General features: G+C 39.8%; 1 protein-coding gene across 4 annotated transcripts in view; it reads right to left on the reverse strand.

Moving 5' to 3' along the window:
- Window positions 1–18,379, reverse strand: part of BLTP3B (bridge-like lipid transfer protein family member 3B) — a 102,610-nt gene that overhangs the window by 27,467 nt on the left and 56,764 nt on the right. For all 4 annotated transcript variants that reach the window (XM_032171007.2, XM_032171006.2, XM_032171008.2 and 1 more), the window contains one exon: window positions 7,982–8,123. In XM_032171007.2, the coding sequence (XP_032026898.1) occupies window positions 7,982–8,123 (142 nt within the window). The remainder of the gene's footprint in view (window positions 1–7,981; window positions 8,124–18,379) is intronic.

Consider the following 18,379-nt stretch of genomic DNA (forward strand, 5'->3'; position numbering starts at 1 on the left):
AGCCACAGCAGAGGAACATAAATTGTGAAGATTTCATGGACATTTATCACTTCCCTAATAATATTCTTATAATTTGTTATGCCTGTCTTACTTTAATCTCTTAATCCTGTTATCTTCGTAAACTGAGGATGTATGTCACCTCAGGTCCACTGTGATGTATGTGTTAACTATACAAATTGATTGTAAAACATGTGTTTGAACGATATGAAATCAGTGCACCTTGAAAAAAAAAAAAAAAAACAGAATAACAGCGATTTCCAGGGAACAAGGGAAGACAACCATAAGGTCTGTCTGTGGGGTCAGGAAGAACAGAGCCATATTTTTCTTCTTTCAGAAAGCCTATAAACGGACGTGCAAGTAGGGAAGATATCGCTAAATTCTTTTCCTAGCAAAGAATATTAATAATTAAGACCCTGGGAAAGGAATTGCATTCCTGGGGGGAGGTCTATAAATGGCTGCTCTGGGAGTGTCTGTCTTATGCGGTTGAGATAAGGACGGAAATATGCCCTGGTCTCCTGCAGTACCCTCAGGCTTATTAGGGATGGGAAAAGACCGCTCCCCAGTAAATTTGAGGTCAGACCAGTACTCTGCTCTTGAACCCTGTTTTCTGTTGTTTAAGATGTTTATCAAGACAATACATGCACAGCTGAACACAGACCCTTATCAGGAGTTTTTTATTTTGCCCTTTGCCTTGTGATCTTTGCTTTGCCCTTTGCCTTGTGATCTTTATTGGCCTCAAAAGCATGTGATCTTTGTTCTCCTTTTTGCCCTTTGAAGCATGTGATCTTTGTGACCTGCTCCCTGTTTGTACACCCCCTCCCCTTTTGAAGTCCTTAATAAAAACCTGCTGGTTTTGTGGCTCAGGTGGGCATCATGGTCCTACCACTATGTGATGTCACCCCTGGCGGCCCAGCTGTAAAATTCCTCTCTTTGTACTCTTTCTCTTTATTTCTCGGATCAGCCGACACTTAGGGAAAACAGAAAGAACCTACGTTGAAATATTGGGGGTGGGTTCCCTCAATATTCACCAACCATCTGCTGCCTTCAAGAGACTCACCTAACAAATAAGGACTCACACGAACTTAAGGTAAAGGGGTGGAAAAGACATTTCATGCAAATGGACATTAAAAGCAAGCAGGAGTAGCTATTCTTATATCAGACAAATCTTAAAGGAACAACAGTTAAAAAAGACAAAGAGGGACATTATACAATGATAAAAGGCCTTGTCCAACAGTAAACTATCACAATCCGAAACATACATGCACCTAACACTGGAGTTCCCAAATTTATAAAACAATTACTAATAGGCCTAAGAAATTAGATAGATAGCAACACAATAATAGTGGGGGATTTCAATACTCAACTGACAGCACTAGACAGGTCATCAAGACAGAAAGTCAACAAAGAAACAATGGATTTAAACTATTCTCCGGCCAGGCGTGGTGGCTCATGCCTATAATCCCAGCACTTTGGGAGGCCGAGGCAGGCAGATCACAAGGTCAGGAGATCGAGACCATTCTGGCTAACATGGTGAAACCCTGTCTCTACTAAAAAAAAAAAAAAAAAACAAAACATTAGCCAGGCATGGTGGCGGGCACCTGTAGTCCCAGCTACTCTGGAGGCTGAGGCAGGATAATGGCATGAACCTGGGAGACAGAGCTTGCAGTGAGCCGAGATCACACCACTGCACTCCAGCCTAGGCGACAGAGCAAGACTCCATCTCAAAAAAAAAAAAAAAAAAACTATACTCTGGAACAAATGGAGTTAACAGATATTTATAGAACATTCCATCCAACAACTGCATAATATACATTCTATTCAACAGAGCATGAAACTTTCTCCAAGAGACAGACCATATGATAGGCCACAAAAAGAGCCTCAATAAATTTAAGAAAGTTGAAATTATATCAAGCACTCTCTCAGATCACAATGGAATAAAACTGGAAATCTACTTCAAAGGAACCTTCAAAACCATGCAAATACCTGGAAATTAAATAACCTGCTCCTGAATGATCACTGGGTCAAAAATGAAATCAAGATGGAAATTAAAAAATTCTTCGAACTGAACAACAATAGTGACACAACCTATCAAAACCTTTGGGACACAGAAAAGGTGGTGCTGAGAGGAAAGTTTATAGTTTTAAATGCCTACATCAAAAAGTCTGAAACAGCACAAATAGACAACCTAAGGTCACACCTCAAGGAACTAGAGAAACAAGAACAAACCAAACCCAAACCCAGCAGAAGAAAGGCAATGACCAATATCAGAGCAGAACTAAATGAAATTGAAACAAACAAAAACAATACAAAAGACAAATTAAACAAAAAGCTGGTTCTTTGAAAAGATAAATAAAATTGATAGACCACTGGCAAGATTAACCAAGAAGAGAGAAAATCCAAATAAGCTCAGTAAGAAACAAAATGGGAGATACTACAACTGACACCACAGAAATACAAAAGGTCATTCAAGGCAACCATGAACGCCTTTATGCGCATATACTAAAAAACCTAGAAGAGATGGAAGAATTCCTGGAAAAATACAACCCTCCTAGCTTAAATCAGGAAGTATTAGATAGTCTGAACAGACCAATAACAAGCAGCCAAACTGAAATGATAATTTAAAAATTACCAACAAAAAAAAGTCCGGGACGAGCTAAAAAAAAAAAAAAATACTTAGGAATATACCTAACCAAGGAGGTGAAAGACCTCTACAAGGAAAACTACAAAACACTGCATTAATGTTAGTTACAAAACACTGCTGAAAGAAGTCACAGACGACACAAACAAACGGAAACACATCCCATGCTCATCGATGGGTGGAATCAATATTGGGAAAATGGCCATACTGCCAAAAGCAATCTACAAATTCAATGCAATTCCCATCAAAATACCACCATTATTCTTCACAGAACTAGAAAAAAAAATTCAAAATTTCATATGGAAGCAAAAAAGAGTCCGCATGGCCAAAGCAAGACTAAGCAAAAAGAACAAAACTGGAGGCATCATATTACCTGATTTCAAACTATACTATAAGGCCATACTCACCAGAACAGCATGGTACTGTATAAAAATAGGCACATAGACCAATGGAACAGAATAGAGAATCCAGAAGTAAACCCAAATACTTACAGCTAACTGATCTTCAACAAGGCAAACAAAAACATAAAGTGGGGAAAGGACACACTTTTCAACAAATGGTGCTGGGATAATTGGCTAGCCATATGTGGGAGAATGAAACTGGCTCTTCTTCTCTCACTTTACACAAAAATCAACTGAAGATGGATTAAGGACTTAAATCTAAGCCCTGAAACTATAAAAATTCTAGAAGATAACATTGGAAACACTCCTCTACACACTGGTTTACACAAGGATTTCATGACCAAGAACCTAAAGGGAAATGTAATAAAAGTAAAGATACATTGCTGAGACTCAATTAAACAGCTCTGCACAGCAAAAGCAACAGTTAGCAGAGTAAACAGACGACCCACAAAGTGGGAAAAACTCTTCACAATCTATATACATCTGACAAAGAACTAATATCCAGAAGCTACAATGAACTCAAACCAACAAGAAAAAACAAACAATCCCACCAAAAAGGGATTGATGGCTGAGACAATGAGTAGGAAGTTCTCAAAAGAACATATACAAATGGCCAGCAAACATAGAAAAAAATGCTCAACATCACTAATGATCAGGGAAATGCGAATCAAAACCACAATGCGATACCACCATTCTCACTGCAAGAAAGGCCATAATAAAAAAAATAGTACACGTTGGCATTGATGTGGTGAACAGAGAATACTTCTACACTGCTGGTGGGAATATAAACTAGTACAACCACTATGGAAAACAGTGTGGAGATTCCTTAAAGAGCTAAAAGTAGGCAGAGCATGGTGGCTCATGCCTGTCATCCCAGCACTTTAGGAGGCTGAGGCGGGCAGATCACAAGGTCAGGAGTTCAAGATCAGCCTGGCCAACATGTTAAAATTTTGTAAAAATACAAAAATTAGCTATGTGCAGTGGTGCTACTCAGGAGGCTGAGGGAGGAGAATCACTTGAACCCAGGAAGTGGAGGTTACAGTGAGCCCAGATTGTGCCGCTGCACTCCAGCCTGGATGACAGAGTAAGACTCCACCTCAAAAAAAAAAAAAAAAGGCACTAAAAGTAGAACTACCATTTGATCCAGCAATCCCACTACTTGGTGTCTACCCAGAGGAAAAGAAGTCATTATATGAAAAAGATACTTGCACACACGTTTATAGCAGCAAAATTCACAATTACAAAACGTGGAACCAACCCAAAGGCCCAGCAATCAATGAAAGGATAAAGAAACTGTGGTGGGTGGGGGCTGTGTGTGTGTGTGTGTGCATGTATATACATATATATATATATGTGTGTGTGTATATATATATGTATATACATGTGTGTGTGTGTATATATGATGGAATACTACTCAGCCATAAAAAGGAATGAATAGCATTTGCAGCAACCTCCAGCAATCAGTGAGTGGATAAAGAAACTGTGGTGTGTGTGTGTGTGTGTGTGTGTGTATCTTCTACACCAGCCTGGTGTAGCCTGGCCAACATGGTGTGTGTGTGTGTGTGTGTGTGTGTGTGTGTGTGCGCGCGCGTGTGTGTGTGTGTGTGTACATACATCTATATATATGTATATATACACACATATATGTATGTGTATATATATACATATATGATGTATATATATCTATATATGATGTGTGTGTGTGTGTGTGTGTATATATATATATATATATACACATCTATATATGATGGAGTACTACTCAGCCATAAAAAGGAATGAATGGCATTTGCAGCAACCTGGATGAGACTGGAGACTATTATTCTAAGTGAAGTAACTCAGGAACGAAAAACCAAACATTGTATGTTCTTCCTCATAACTAGGAGCTAAGCTATGAGGATGCAAAAGCATAAGAATGATACAATGGACTTTGAGGACTCAGGGGGAAAGGATGGGAAGGGGGTGAGGGATAAAAGACTACAAACAGGGTACAGTGTATACTGCTCTGGTGATGGGTGCAGCAAAATCTCACAAATCACCACTAAATAACTTACTCATGTAACAGAACACCACCTGTTCCCCAATAACCTATAGAAATAAAAAAAAATTTTAATAAAAAATAAAATAGAATAAAATTTTAAAAAATTATTTGTTCAATGATATATTTTATTTAAGAAGAACAATTATGGGGGCATGGCTGGAATACTATGATTATGCAATAACAGACAATGGCTGTGGTGAATACAGGGGCAAAGAGGAGCAGTGTAATACAGTGGGGAAAAAACAATGAATTTAGATTTACAAGACAATGCTTGAGTTTCAACTGTGCCATTTTACTCCCTATAAGATGCGGAGCAGATGTCTTCCTTCACCTATCTTGAGTTTTCTCATCTGCTTAGGAAGGCAGCTGAGAGAAACAAATGAGAAACACACACAGATAAACAAAACAAAACAAAAAACCACAAAAGATTGTTGAAACATGAAGATAGGATTAGATGCCAGAAGGTTTTTTATTTTTAATTAATTAATTTTTTTTTTTTTTGAGACGGAGTTTCGCTCTTGTTGCCCAGGCTGGAGTGCAATGGCGTGATCCCAGCTCACCGCAACCTCCGCCTCCCAGGTTCAAGTGATTTTCCTGCCTCAGCCTCCTAAGTAGCTGAGATTACAGGCATGTGCCACCACGCATGGCTAATTTGGCATTTTTAGTAGATGGGGTTTTACCACGTTGGTTAAGCTGGTCTTGAACTCCTGACTTCAGGTGATCCACCCGCCTCAGCCTCCTAAAGTGCTGGGATTACAGGCATGAGCTACTGCGCCTGGCCAATGCCAGAATTTTAACCCAAACTAGGAATAAAGCAATAAAATAGATAGACAGCCTTGTAATTCCCAGGATGCCATCTTTTAATTTAGCAACAAAGGCAAAATCCATGGTATAAGGATCAGAAGTTCCTTTTGAAACTAAAAACATATATTAATAGGGTGGGTGCAGTGGCTCATGCCTGTAATCCCAGTACTTTGGGAAGCCAAGGAGGTCAGATCACTTGAGGCCTAGAGCTCAAGACCAGCTTGGCCAACAAGGAGAAAAGAAACTTCGCCTCTACTAAAAAAAAAAATTACAAAAATCAGCCAGATGTGGTGGTGCATGCCTGTAGTCCCAGCTACTCAGAAGAATCGCTTGAACCTGGTAGGTGGAGGTTGCAGTGAGCTGAGATCGCACCACTGCACGCCAGCCTGGGCAACAGAGCAAGAATCTGTCTCAGAAAAAAAAACAACATATATTAATAAATCAATATTAAACAAATGGGCAAGAAGGTCTAAGTATTTTGGAGTTCTACTTTTAAAGAAAGGACATAAAACTTGTTATGCCTCTGATAACAAAACCTATTTCATCTAAATATTTTCAACTATGATTTTCACCTAACATGATGAAAAAGGTATCACATAAAAGAGGGCAACATTTAGTTTAAGAATTCCGAGATGGGCCAGGTGCAGTGGCTCACACCTATAATCCCAGCACTTCAGGAGGCTGAGCTGGACAGACCACTTGAGGCCAGGAGTTAGAGACCAGCCTGGCCAACATGACGAAACCCCTATCTCTACCAAAAACACAAAAATTAGCCAGGAGTGTTGGCACACACATGTAGTCCCAGCTACTCAGAAGCCTGGGGCACAAGAATTGTTTGGGCCCAGGAGGCAGAGGTTCCAGTGAGCTAAGATCACGCCACTGCACTCCAGCCTGGGCGACAGAGCAAGACTCTGTCTCCAAAAAAAAAGAAAAGAAAAAAAGGAATTCCTAGATGAACTGAGACAATAGCAGAGAGTTTTAATATTCGAAGAATACAAATGTACAATCATTTTAATGTTAGGAAGCTAAAGAGTTTTAATATTCGAAGAATACAAATGTACAATCATTTTAATGTTAGAAAGCCAAAGAAGCTTCTAAAAATAAAAATTCATGTAATTCAATATTTCTGAAAATTGTAAATGCCAAAAGTTGCCCAAAGTATACATTTAGGCATTTTAAAACAGTCAAAAAAATTCTCTACAGCTAAAAGGACAACTTCTGTTACTTTTTCAATAATATATAAATGAAGTTATATAACTGACATATAAATGGAGTTTTACTAAGGGGAAACAAATGACTTTATTCTACAAATAACCTAACTGTCATTGATTCTTTAATCTAACAAGCAGCTATTAAGCACAAAGTAAGTTGAATATCTGGAATAAAATGAATCATAAATACCAGATGCACTGGACATGGTGGCTCATGCCTATAATCCCAGCACTCTGGGAGTCTAAGGTGGGCAGATCACTTGAGGTCAGGAGTTCAAGACCAGCCTGGCCAACATGATGAAACCCTGTCTCTAGTAAAAACACAGAAAAATTAGCTGGGCCTGGTGGTGCATGCCTGTAATCCCAGCTACTCAGGAGGCTGAGGCACGAGAATTGCTTGAACCCGGGAGGCCAAGGCTGCAGTGAGCCAAGATCGTGCCACTGCACTCCAGCCTGGGCGACAGAGCAAGACTCTGCCTTGAAAAAAAAACAAAAAAACAAAAAAACTTCATGATTTCTGCCATCAAGGATTCTACAAGCTAGGGAGGGAAAAGGATACATGAACAAATAACAACAACATCTAAAATTGTTAGACTAGACTTATGTACTATACACAATAAGAATAAAGAACAATAGGGGCTAGGCACAGTGGCTCATGCCTGCAATCCCAACACTTTGGAAGGCCAAGGCAGGAGTATGGCTTGAGCCTAGGAGTTTGAGACCAGCCTGGGCAATACGGTGAGATGCTATCTCTCAAAAAAGTAGTAATACAATAAATAAGGAACAATATAGTTTTATTTATTTTTCATATTTATAAAACTCAAAAATATTAACAAGAAAAAAATACCTTCTCAAATAATGGACAAATAGTAATAAAAAACTCTCTTACTTGGAAAATCCTTTCCATCTGGATAGTAATATTCTGTGAATTCTATATAGACAGCTGACATTTCTTGTGGAAGATATAGGGATTTTTTATTGCAGCAAATCATGCTTTTGGGGGAAGAACGACATTGTTCCGCTGTAGAGACCTGAAAAGATAAATAAGTTTACTGAAATCACACTGAATAAAAACCTTTCCAAATAATTTATGCAACCCAGACAGTACTTTTAAAACTACCTACAAAACTTTGCTAATGGTTAATTTCCAGTGTAAACTTTATATTTAACTTCATATGGAATTATTTTTAAACACCCATCGACTATTCAGAAAACTCTATAATCTTTTTGGATCCTTTATCAATCACAAAATCAACATTGTACAATATTCCTTACAAACTTATTATAGTGAGCCTTAAAAACAACAGATAGAAAAATAATGATAATGATATTCTATCAGATAATATAGATAAGTAAATGGCAGTCAGGACATAGATCCAAGTCCTCAAATCCAGAATGCTTCCCTGCACGCTGTTTAAAATAATCTTTATCATAATTTCTCCATTACCATGAAAAATAATAGAGGTATATACAGTTTCAGCTTGAGATAATAAAAATTCTGGAGACGAATAATGGTACTGGTTACACAACAATGTGAATGTGCTTAACGCCAATTATTATATAATATATAGATATAGACATAGGTTTTTTTTTTTTTGGTAGAGATGGGGTTTCGCCACGTTGGCCAGGCTGGTCTCAAACTCCTGACCTCAAGCAATCCACCCACCTCAGCCTCCCAAAGTGTTGGGATTACAGGCGTGAGTCACTGCACCTAGCTGATATTATTAGGTTGGTGCAAAAGTAATTGCAGTTTTGCCATTACTTTCAATGGCAAAAACCTAAATGTGTGTGTGTGTGTGTGTGTGTGTGTGTGTATAATTATTATTGTAAATTCAGTCATACCTTACCACAATAAAAAATTAATTTAAAAATAATAGCTATAAACACTCTGTCAAATAGTTTGATCGCTCGAATTCATTTTCCAAAGACTATGTTTTATACACAAATCAATAAATGTGATTCATCACAAACAGAACTAAAAACAAAAACCATATGATTATCTCAATAGGCAAAGAAAATGCAACATCCCTTCACAATAACCCTCAACAAACTATGAATCAAAGAAACATACCTCAAAACAGTAAGAGTAATCTATGACAAACTCACAGCTAATATCATTCTGAAAGGGCAAAAGCTGAAAGCATTTCCCTTAAGGAATGGAACAAGACAAGGATGCCCCCTCTCACGACTCCTATTCAGAATAGTACTGGAAGTTCTAGCTAGAGCAGTCAGGCAAGAGAAAGAACAGGCATCCAAATAGGAAAAGAAGTCAAATTATTTCTCTTTGCTGACAATATGATTCTATACCTAGAAAATGCTAAACTCCACGAAAAGACTCCCATGACTGATAAGCAACTTCAATAAAGTTTCAGGATACAAAATCAATGTAAACAACCAGCAGAATTTTTATATACCAGTAACATTCAAGCTGAAAGCCAAACAACAACAACAACAACAACAACAACAAAAAAAAATCCTAGGAATACATCTAACCAAAAGGTAAAAGATCTCTACAAGAACTGGGCCAGGCATGATGGCTCACACCTGTAATCCCAGCACTGTGAGAGGCTGAGGCAGGCAGATCACTTGAGGCCAGGAGTTCGAGACCAGTGTGGCCAACATGGCAAAACCCCATCTCTACCAAAAATACAAAAATCAGCTGGGCATGGTGGCACACGCCTGTAATCCCAGTTGCTCGGGAGGCTGAGGCATAAAAATCACTTGAACTTGGGAGACGGAGGTTGTAGTGAGCTGAGATCGCACCACTGTATTCCAGCCTGGGCAACAGAACAAGACCCTGTTTCAAACAAACAACAAAAAAAAGTCCACACTGCTGAAAACAATCTACAGATTCAATGTCATTCCTATCAAACTACAAACATCATTTTGCACAAAATTAGAAAAAAATATTTAAAATATTTAAAAATTCATATGAAACCCAAAAGCCTGAATAGCCAAAGCAACTCTAAGAAAAAAGAACAAAGCTGGAGACATTACATTAACTATACTATAAGGAACCAAAATGGCATGGTACTGATACAAAAACAGAGACATAGATCAATGGAACAGAATAGAGAACCCAGAAATAAAACTGCACACCTATAACTATTTGATCTTTGACAAATTTGACAATCACAAGCAATGGGGAAAGGACACCCTATTCAATGAATGGTGCTTGGATGACTGGCTAGTCATATTTAGAAGAATGAAACTGGACCCCTACACCTTCCTTTTTTTTTTTTTTTAGACAGAGTCCAGCTCTGTCGCCCAGGCTGGAGTGCAATGGCACAATCTCGGCTCACTGCAACCTCTGCCTCCCAGGTTCAAGCAATTCTCCTGCCTCAGCCTCCTGAGTAGCTGGGATTACAGGCAGGCACCACCACGCCCAGCTAAGTTTTGTATTTTTAGCAGAGACGGGGTTTCACTATGTTGGCCTGGCTGGTCTCAAACTCCTGACCTCGTGATCCGCCCACCTCGGCCTCCCAAAGTGCTAGGATTACAAGTGTGAGCCACCGCGCCCGGCTACACCTTCTACTATATAAAAAATTAACTCAAAATGGATCAAATATTTAAATATAAGAAGTCAAACTATAAAAGTCCTAGAAGAAAAGCTAGGAAATACCATTCTGGACATAGGCTCTAGCAAAGAATTTATGGCTAAGACCTCAACAGCAATCACAACAAAAACAAAAATGGACAAGTGAGACCTCATTGGAGAGCTTCTATACAGCAAAATACACTATCGACAGAGTCAACAGACATCCTACACAACGGGAGAAAATATTCACAAATTATTCATCTGACAAAGGTCTAATATCCAGAATCTATAAGGAACTTGAACAAAAGTCAACAAGCAAAAACCAAACACCATTAAAAAGTGGGCAAAGGACATGAACACACACTTCTCAAAAGAAGACATACGTGCAGCCAACAGGCACATGAAACAATGCTCAATACACTAATCATCACTAATCATCAGAGAAATGTAAATCAAAACCACAGTGAGATACCATCTCGGATACATGAGTTAGAATGGCTATCATTAAAAAGTCAAAATACAGATGCTGGTGAGACTGCAGTACTGCATGTTCTGACTTACAAGTGGGAGCTAAATGTTGGGTACACATGGAGACAAAAAAGGGAACAACAGACAGTGGAGACCCCAAAAGGAGGAAGGGAGGAAGGGAGAAAGGGGAATAAGGGCTGAAAACCTACCCATTGGGTACTATGCTGACCACCTGGATGATGGGATAATCACACCCTGAACCTCAGCATCACGCAATATAAAAATGTAACAAACCTGCACATGTACCCTGAGTTTACGATAAAAGTTGAAATTTTTTTTAAAAACTATTAGTTTTAAGGTTCTGGTTACATTTTCTTCACACCCCAAAACCAGCTACCGTCATCAAAAATGTATATATTAATATTCACAAAGTTCAACCAATAAAGTTTTATCAGTTTCATTTATTTTAGTTTAGTAGACCCAGAGATGTATGTTTTTTCCCCATTCATCATTCAACAGACATGTATATGTCTCATATGAAGTAGAATAATCTTTCAACAGTTTACTTATGTTTCCTCTTATATAAACTGCCTAAGCAATCTTTTTTTTATTTTTTATTTTTATTTATTTATTTTTTTTGAGATAGAGTCTCACTCTGCCATCCAGGCTGGAGTGCAGTGGCACAATCTCGGCCCACTGCAACCTCTGCCTCCTGGACTGAAGCGATTATCGTGCCTCAGCCTCCCGAGCAGCTGGGACTACAGGCGTGCACCATCACTCCCAGTTAATTTTTGTATTTTTACTAGGGAGGGGGTTTTGCTGCGCTGGCCAGGCTGGTCGCCAACTCCTGACCTCAAGTGATCCACCCGCTTTGGCCTCCCAAATGGCTGGGATTACAGGCGTGAGCCAACACACCCAGCCAAATTGCTTAATCATTTTAATTTGTATAGTCTTTATAAATTCAAGTCAGTTCCTTACAGCATCTAATTAAAAAGCTTTTCTCTGCATATATGGAAACAAATTCTTTTCAAATTCAAAATGTCAACTTATTTTAACAAATAACGGCTTATTTCTTTTTTCCTTTAAGAGTTAAAGGCCGGGCGTGGTGGCTCACGCTTGTAATCCCAGCACTTTGGGAGGCCAAGGCGGGCAGATCATGAGGTCAGGAGATCGAGACCATGGTGAAACCCCGCATCTACTAAAAATACAAAAAATTAGCTGGGTGTGGTGGCGCTCGGAGAGGCTGAGGCAGGAAAAGGCTGAACCAGGAGGCAGACTTGCATGACCGAGACTCACCACTGCACTCAACTGGCATTGGTACTTCATCTCAAAAAAAAAAAAAAAAAAAAAAAAAAAAAAAGAGTTAAAAACTTATCCAAATTAGGACAAACATACTATCTTATGTTCTTCTACTTACTTTTGTTTATTTTGTTTTGTGTTTAGTGTGGTTGTGTATATGTATGTGGGGTTTCTTACTGTATTTCACTCACAACCATGTGGGATTATAAGTGATTCCTCTTTCTCATCTCCACATAAATTTATTTAAATCCTAAAATTTAAAGTCCTTTAAAAAGCTGGAGCATATGGTCATGCACCATATAATGACATTTCTGCCAATGACAGGACACTTATAAGATGCGGATCCCATAAGATTATAACATAGCTTTTATACTGTATTTTTACTGTATATTTTCTATGTTTGGTAAGGTTTAAATACACAAATACCATTGTGTTATAACTGCTACAGTATTCAATACAGTAACATGATGTACAGGATTACAGCCTAGAAGGAACAGGATATACCATATATATAGCCTAGGAGTGTAAGCAGGCTACATACCATCTAAGTACAGTATTAACTGTTAAGCAACACACGACTGTATATCGAATGTAAAGTAAGTAGTAACTGCATAATGCGAAAATAACTGTTAAATCAGAGTTTCTAAACATTGGCACTTCCGACATTTTAGGCTAGATAATTCTTCATCGTGGGGAACTGACCAGCACATTGTAGGATATAATAGGCAGCATTACTGGTCTTTACTCAGTAGAGGTCAGCAGCATCCCTGTCCAGTTGCAACAACGAAAACTATCTTCAGATAGTGCCAAATGTCCCCTGGGGGGCAAAATTGGTCCCAGAGGGGAATCAACAGTTAAATAAAAACTTTTCACATAAAACTAAGTCTCAAATCCATAGACTTATCAAAATAAACCAGAACAATTTATAAATGATAAATCTAGAAATCTTTTATTTTTTAAGAATAGGTCATATATTCTTATCGTGTTGGTCTCAAACATTGCAATTAGACCATGTTAGGTGATTATAAGCTGAGTAAGATTGTTAGTATAAATAGGACAGAGTTCTTAGCTATAGAATTATATTCACAGTATAGCCAATACAGTATATACAGTATACTGTAGTTCCGTAAAGCAAAAAAGGCATTTTAGATCCTTCCACAGAGACTACTGTGTAATAAGGAAATTGGTCTCCCTTTGACCCTGCTGCTGGGAAGCAACTAGGAATTGGAATTTCCTATTTATGGTTGGTCCCTGATATAGTTTGGATATTGTCCCCTCTAAATCTCATGTTCAATTGTAATCCCCAGTATTGGAGGTGGAGTATTGTCCCCTCTAAATCTCATGTTCAATTGTAATCCCCAGTATGGGAGGTATTTGAGTCATAGGGGCAGATACCTCATGGCTTGGTGATGTGCTCACAATAGTGAGTTCTCATAAAGTCTGGTTGATTAAAAGTATGTGGCACCTCCCTGTGCCACTCTCTGTCTTGCTCCTGCTTTTGCCATGTGATGTGCCTGCTCCTGCTTTACCTTCCACCACGTGTAAAAGTTCCCTGAGGCCTCCTCCCCAGAAGCTGAGCAGATGCCCACATCATGCTTCCAATACAGCCTGCAGAACCAAAAGCCAATTAAACTTCTTTTCTTTGTAAATTATCCAGTCTCAGGTACTTCTTTATAACAACACAAGAACAGCCTAACACAGCCCCTGACACCACAGCTGATAGTTTATGATAGCAAAACGATGCAGGGTAGAGCTGGCCACACTTGATAGCCTAGTTGCATTAACAGGGTGGGGGCTTTGAGTAATCTGATTACCAATTCACCTAAAGATTGAGTAAAACCTCATGACCAATACTTCATGCATATTGTTAAATATCCATCCATCCATATATTTACACATCTATGCATAGGGTCCCACATCCCTAGAAAGCTAACAAGTCCTGAGGAAAAGTTGCACATTTCAAGTGCTCCAAGACTCTGTCTTATTATTATTACATCAGTGTATTGTGGGAGTGATATGGTTTGGCTGTGTCCCCACCCAAATCTCATCTTGAATTGTAACTCCCACAGTTCCCACGTGTTGTGTGAGGAACCTGGTAGGGGGTGACTGAATTATGGCAGCGAGTCTTTCCTGCACTGTTCTTGTGGTAGTGAATGAGTCTCACAAGATCTGATGGTTTTAAAAATGGGAGTTTCCCTGCACAAGCTCTCTCTTCGTCTGCCACCAACCATGTAAGACATGACTTGCTCCTCCTTGCTTTCTGCCGCCATGGTTGTGAGACTTCCCCAGCCATGTGGAACTGTAAGTCTATTAAACTTTTTTCCTGCATAAATTGCCCAGTCTTGGGTATGTCTTTATCAGCAGTGTGAAAACGGACTAATACAGTAAATTGGTACCAGTAGAGTGGGGCACTGCTGAAAAGATACATGAATGTGGAAGTGACTTTGGAACTGGGTAACAGGCAGAGGTTGGAACAGTTTGGAGGGGTCAGAAGATGACAGGAAAATGTGGGAAAGTTTGGAATTTCCTAGAGACTTGTTGAATGGCTTTGACAAAAATGCTGAAAGTGATATGAACAGTAAGGTCCAGGCTGAGGTGGTCTCAGATGGAGATGAGGAACTTGTTGGGAACTGGAAGAAAGGTGACTCTTGTTATGTTTTAGCAGACTGGCAGCATTTTGCCCCTGCCCTAGAGATCTGTGGAACTCTGAACTTGAGAGATGATTTAGGGTATCTCGTGGAAGAAATTTCTAAGCAGCAACGCATTCAAGGGTGACTTGGGTGCTCTTAAAGGCATTTCATTTTATAAGGCAAGGAGAGTATAAAAGTTCAAAAAATTTGCAGTCTGACAATGTGATAGAAAAGAAAACACCATTTTCTGAGGAAGAATTCAAGCCAGCTACAGAAATTTGCATAAGTAAAGAGAAGCCTAATGTCAATCCCCAAGACAATGGGGAAAATATCTCCAGGGCATGTCAGAGGTCTTCACGGCAGCCCCTCCCATTATAGGCCCAGAGGCCTAGAAGGAAAAAGTGGTTTCGTGGGCCAGGCCCAGGCTCCCTGTGCTATGTGCAGCCTAGGGATTTGGTACCCTGCATCCCAGCTGCTCCAGGCATGGCTGAAAGGGGCCAACACAGAGCTTGGGCCATAACTTCAGAGGGTGCAAGCCCCAAGCCTTGGCAGCTTCCACATGGTGCTGAGCCTGCTGGTACACAGAAGTCAAGATTTGGGGTTTGGGAGCCTCCGCCCAGATTTCAGTGGATGTATGGAAATGCCTGGATGCCCAGGCAGAAGTTTGCAGCAGGGGTGGAGCCCTCATGGAGAACGTCTACTAGGGCAGTGTGGAAGGGAAATGTGGGGTCAAAGCCCCCACACAAAGTCCCTACTGGGGTACCACCTAGTGGAGCTATGAAAAGAGGGCCACCATCCTCCTGACTCCAGAAGGGTGGATCCACTGACACCTTGCACCGTGTGCCTGGAAAAGGTGCCAGCAGACACTCAATGCCAGCCTGTGAAAGCAGCCAAGAGGAAGGCTGTATCCTGCAAAGCCACAGGGGCAGAGCTGCCCAAGACCATGGAACCCACCTTTTTTTTTTTTTTTGAGACAGTCTTGCTCTGTTGCCCAGGCTGGAGCGCAGTGGTGCGATCTCGGCTCACTGTAAGCTCCGCCTCTTGGAAACCCACCTCTTAACATCAGCATGACATGCATGTGAGACATGGAGTCAAAGGAAATCATCTTGGAATTTTTAAGATTTGACTGCCCTGCTGGATTTCGGATTTGCATGGGGCCTGTAGCCCCTCTGTTTTGGCCAACTTCTCCCATTTGGAATGGTTGTATTTACCCAATGCCTTGTACCCCCATTGTATCTAGGAAGTAACTAAATTGCTTTTGATTTTATGGGCTCATAGGCAGAAGGGACTTGTCTCAGATGGGACATTGGACTCTGGACTTCTGAGTTAATGGTGAAATGAGTTAAAACTTTGGGGGACAGTTAGGAATGCATGATTGGTTTAGAAATGTGAGGACATAAGATTTGGGAGGGGCCAGGGCAGAATGATATGGTTTGGCTGTGTCCCCACCCAAATTTCACCTTGAATTGTAACTCCCACAATTCCCACGTTGTAGGAGGAAGCTGGTGGGAGGTGATTGAATTATGGGGGTGGGTCTTTCCTGTGCTGTTCTTGTGGTAGTGAATGAGTCTCATGAGATCTGATGGTTTTAAAAATGGGAGTTTCCCTGCACAAGCTCTCTCTTTGCTTGCTGCCATCCATGTAAGATGTGATTTGCTCCTGCTTGCCTTCTGCCATGATTGTGAGGCTTCCCCAGCCATGTGGAACCATACGTCTAGTAAACCTCTTTCTTTTGTAAATTGCCCAGACTTGGGTATATCTTTATCAGAAGCATGAAAACGGACTAATACAGAGGAGAAAAAAAAGACTCTGCCTTATGCATCTCTTCCTATGGCTGGTTCTAATTTGTATAATGTTACTATAATGGATGTGACTTTAATATATTTCAGTGGTTCTGTGAGTCTTTCCAGTGAATTATTGAACCAGAGGGTAGTTTTTGGAAACTCCCAAAGTTGTAGTTGGGGTCTGAAGTCTTTATTTTTGTTCTTCCAACTTTTGCTTTAGTTCAGGGGTACATGTGCAGGTTTGTTATACGGGTAAACTGAGTGTCACTGTGGTTTGGTGTATAAATAATTTCACAACCCAAGTAGCGGGCATAGTACCCGTTAAGTAGTTTTTCAATCCTCACCCTTCCCTGACCCTCCACCCTCAAGTAAGACCCCATGTCTACTGTTTCCCTCTTTGTGTCCATATGCACTGAATGTGTAGCTCCCACTTGTAAGTGAGACTATGCAATATATGGTTTTCTTTTCCTGCATTAATTCACTTGGGATAATGGCCTCCAGCTACATCCATGTTGCTACAAAGAACATGACTGCATTCTTTTCATGGCTGCATAGTATTCTGTGGTATATAAGTACGACAGTTTCTTTATCCACTGCACTGAGGATGGGCATCTAGGTTGATTCCATGACTTTGTTATTGTGAATAGTGCTGCCATGAACATACAACAGCACGTTATCTTTGGTAGAAAAATTTATATTCCTCTGGGTATATACCCAGTAATGGGATTGCTGGGTCAATTGGTAGTTCCTTTTTAAATTCTTTGAGAAAACTCCAAACTGCTTTCCACAGTGGCTGAACTATTTTACATTCCCACCAACAGTGTATAAGCATTCCCTTTTCTCCACGACCTCACCATCATCTATTTTTTTGTGACTTTTTAATAACAGCCATTCTGAGTGGTGTGAGATGGTATTTCACTGTGGTTTTGATTTGTATTTCTCGGTTGATTAGTGATGTTGAGCATTGTTTCATATGCTTGTTGGCTGCACATATGTCTTCTTTTGAGAAGTGTGTGTTCATGTCCTTTGCCCACTTTTTAATGGTGTTTGGTTTTTGCTTGTTGATACAATTTCCTTATAGGTTCTGGATATTAGACCTTTGTCAGATGAATAATTTGTGAATATTTTCTCCCATTCTGTAGGATGTCTGTTGACTCTGTGATAGTTTATTTTGCTGTACAGAAGATCTTTAACAAGGTCTCACTTGTCTATTTTTGTTGTTGTTGCAATTATTTTTGGAGTCTTCCTCATGAGATCTTGGCCGAGGCCAATCTCTAGAATTCTATTTCCTTGGTTGTCTTCTAGGGTTTCTATAGTGTCAGTCTTTACATTTAAGTCTTTCATTTCATCTTGTGTTAATTTTTGTGTGTGGTGAAAGAACAGGGTCTAATTTCAATCTTCTGCATATGGCCAGCCAGTTATCCCGGCAACATTATTAAATAGAAAATCATTTCCCCACTGCTTGTTATTGTCAACTCTGTCGAAGATCAGATGGTTGTAGGTGTGCAGCTTTATTTCTAGGTTCTCTAATCTGTTGCATTGGTCTATGCATCTGTTTTTGGACAAGA

The sequence above is a fragment of the Hylobates moloch genome, unplaced genomic scaffold (genome assembly GCF_009828535.3).
Source record: "Hylobates moloch isolate HMO894 unplaced genomic scaffold, HMol_V3 SCAFFOLD_12, whole genome shotgun sequence".
NCBI classification, from domain to species: Eukaryota; Metazoa; Chordata; class Mammalia; order Primates; family Hylobatidae; genus Hylobates; species Hylobates moloch.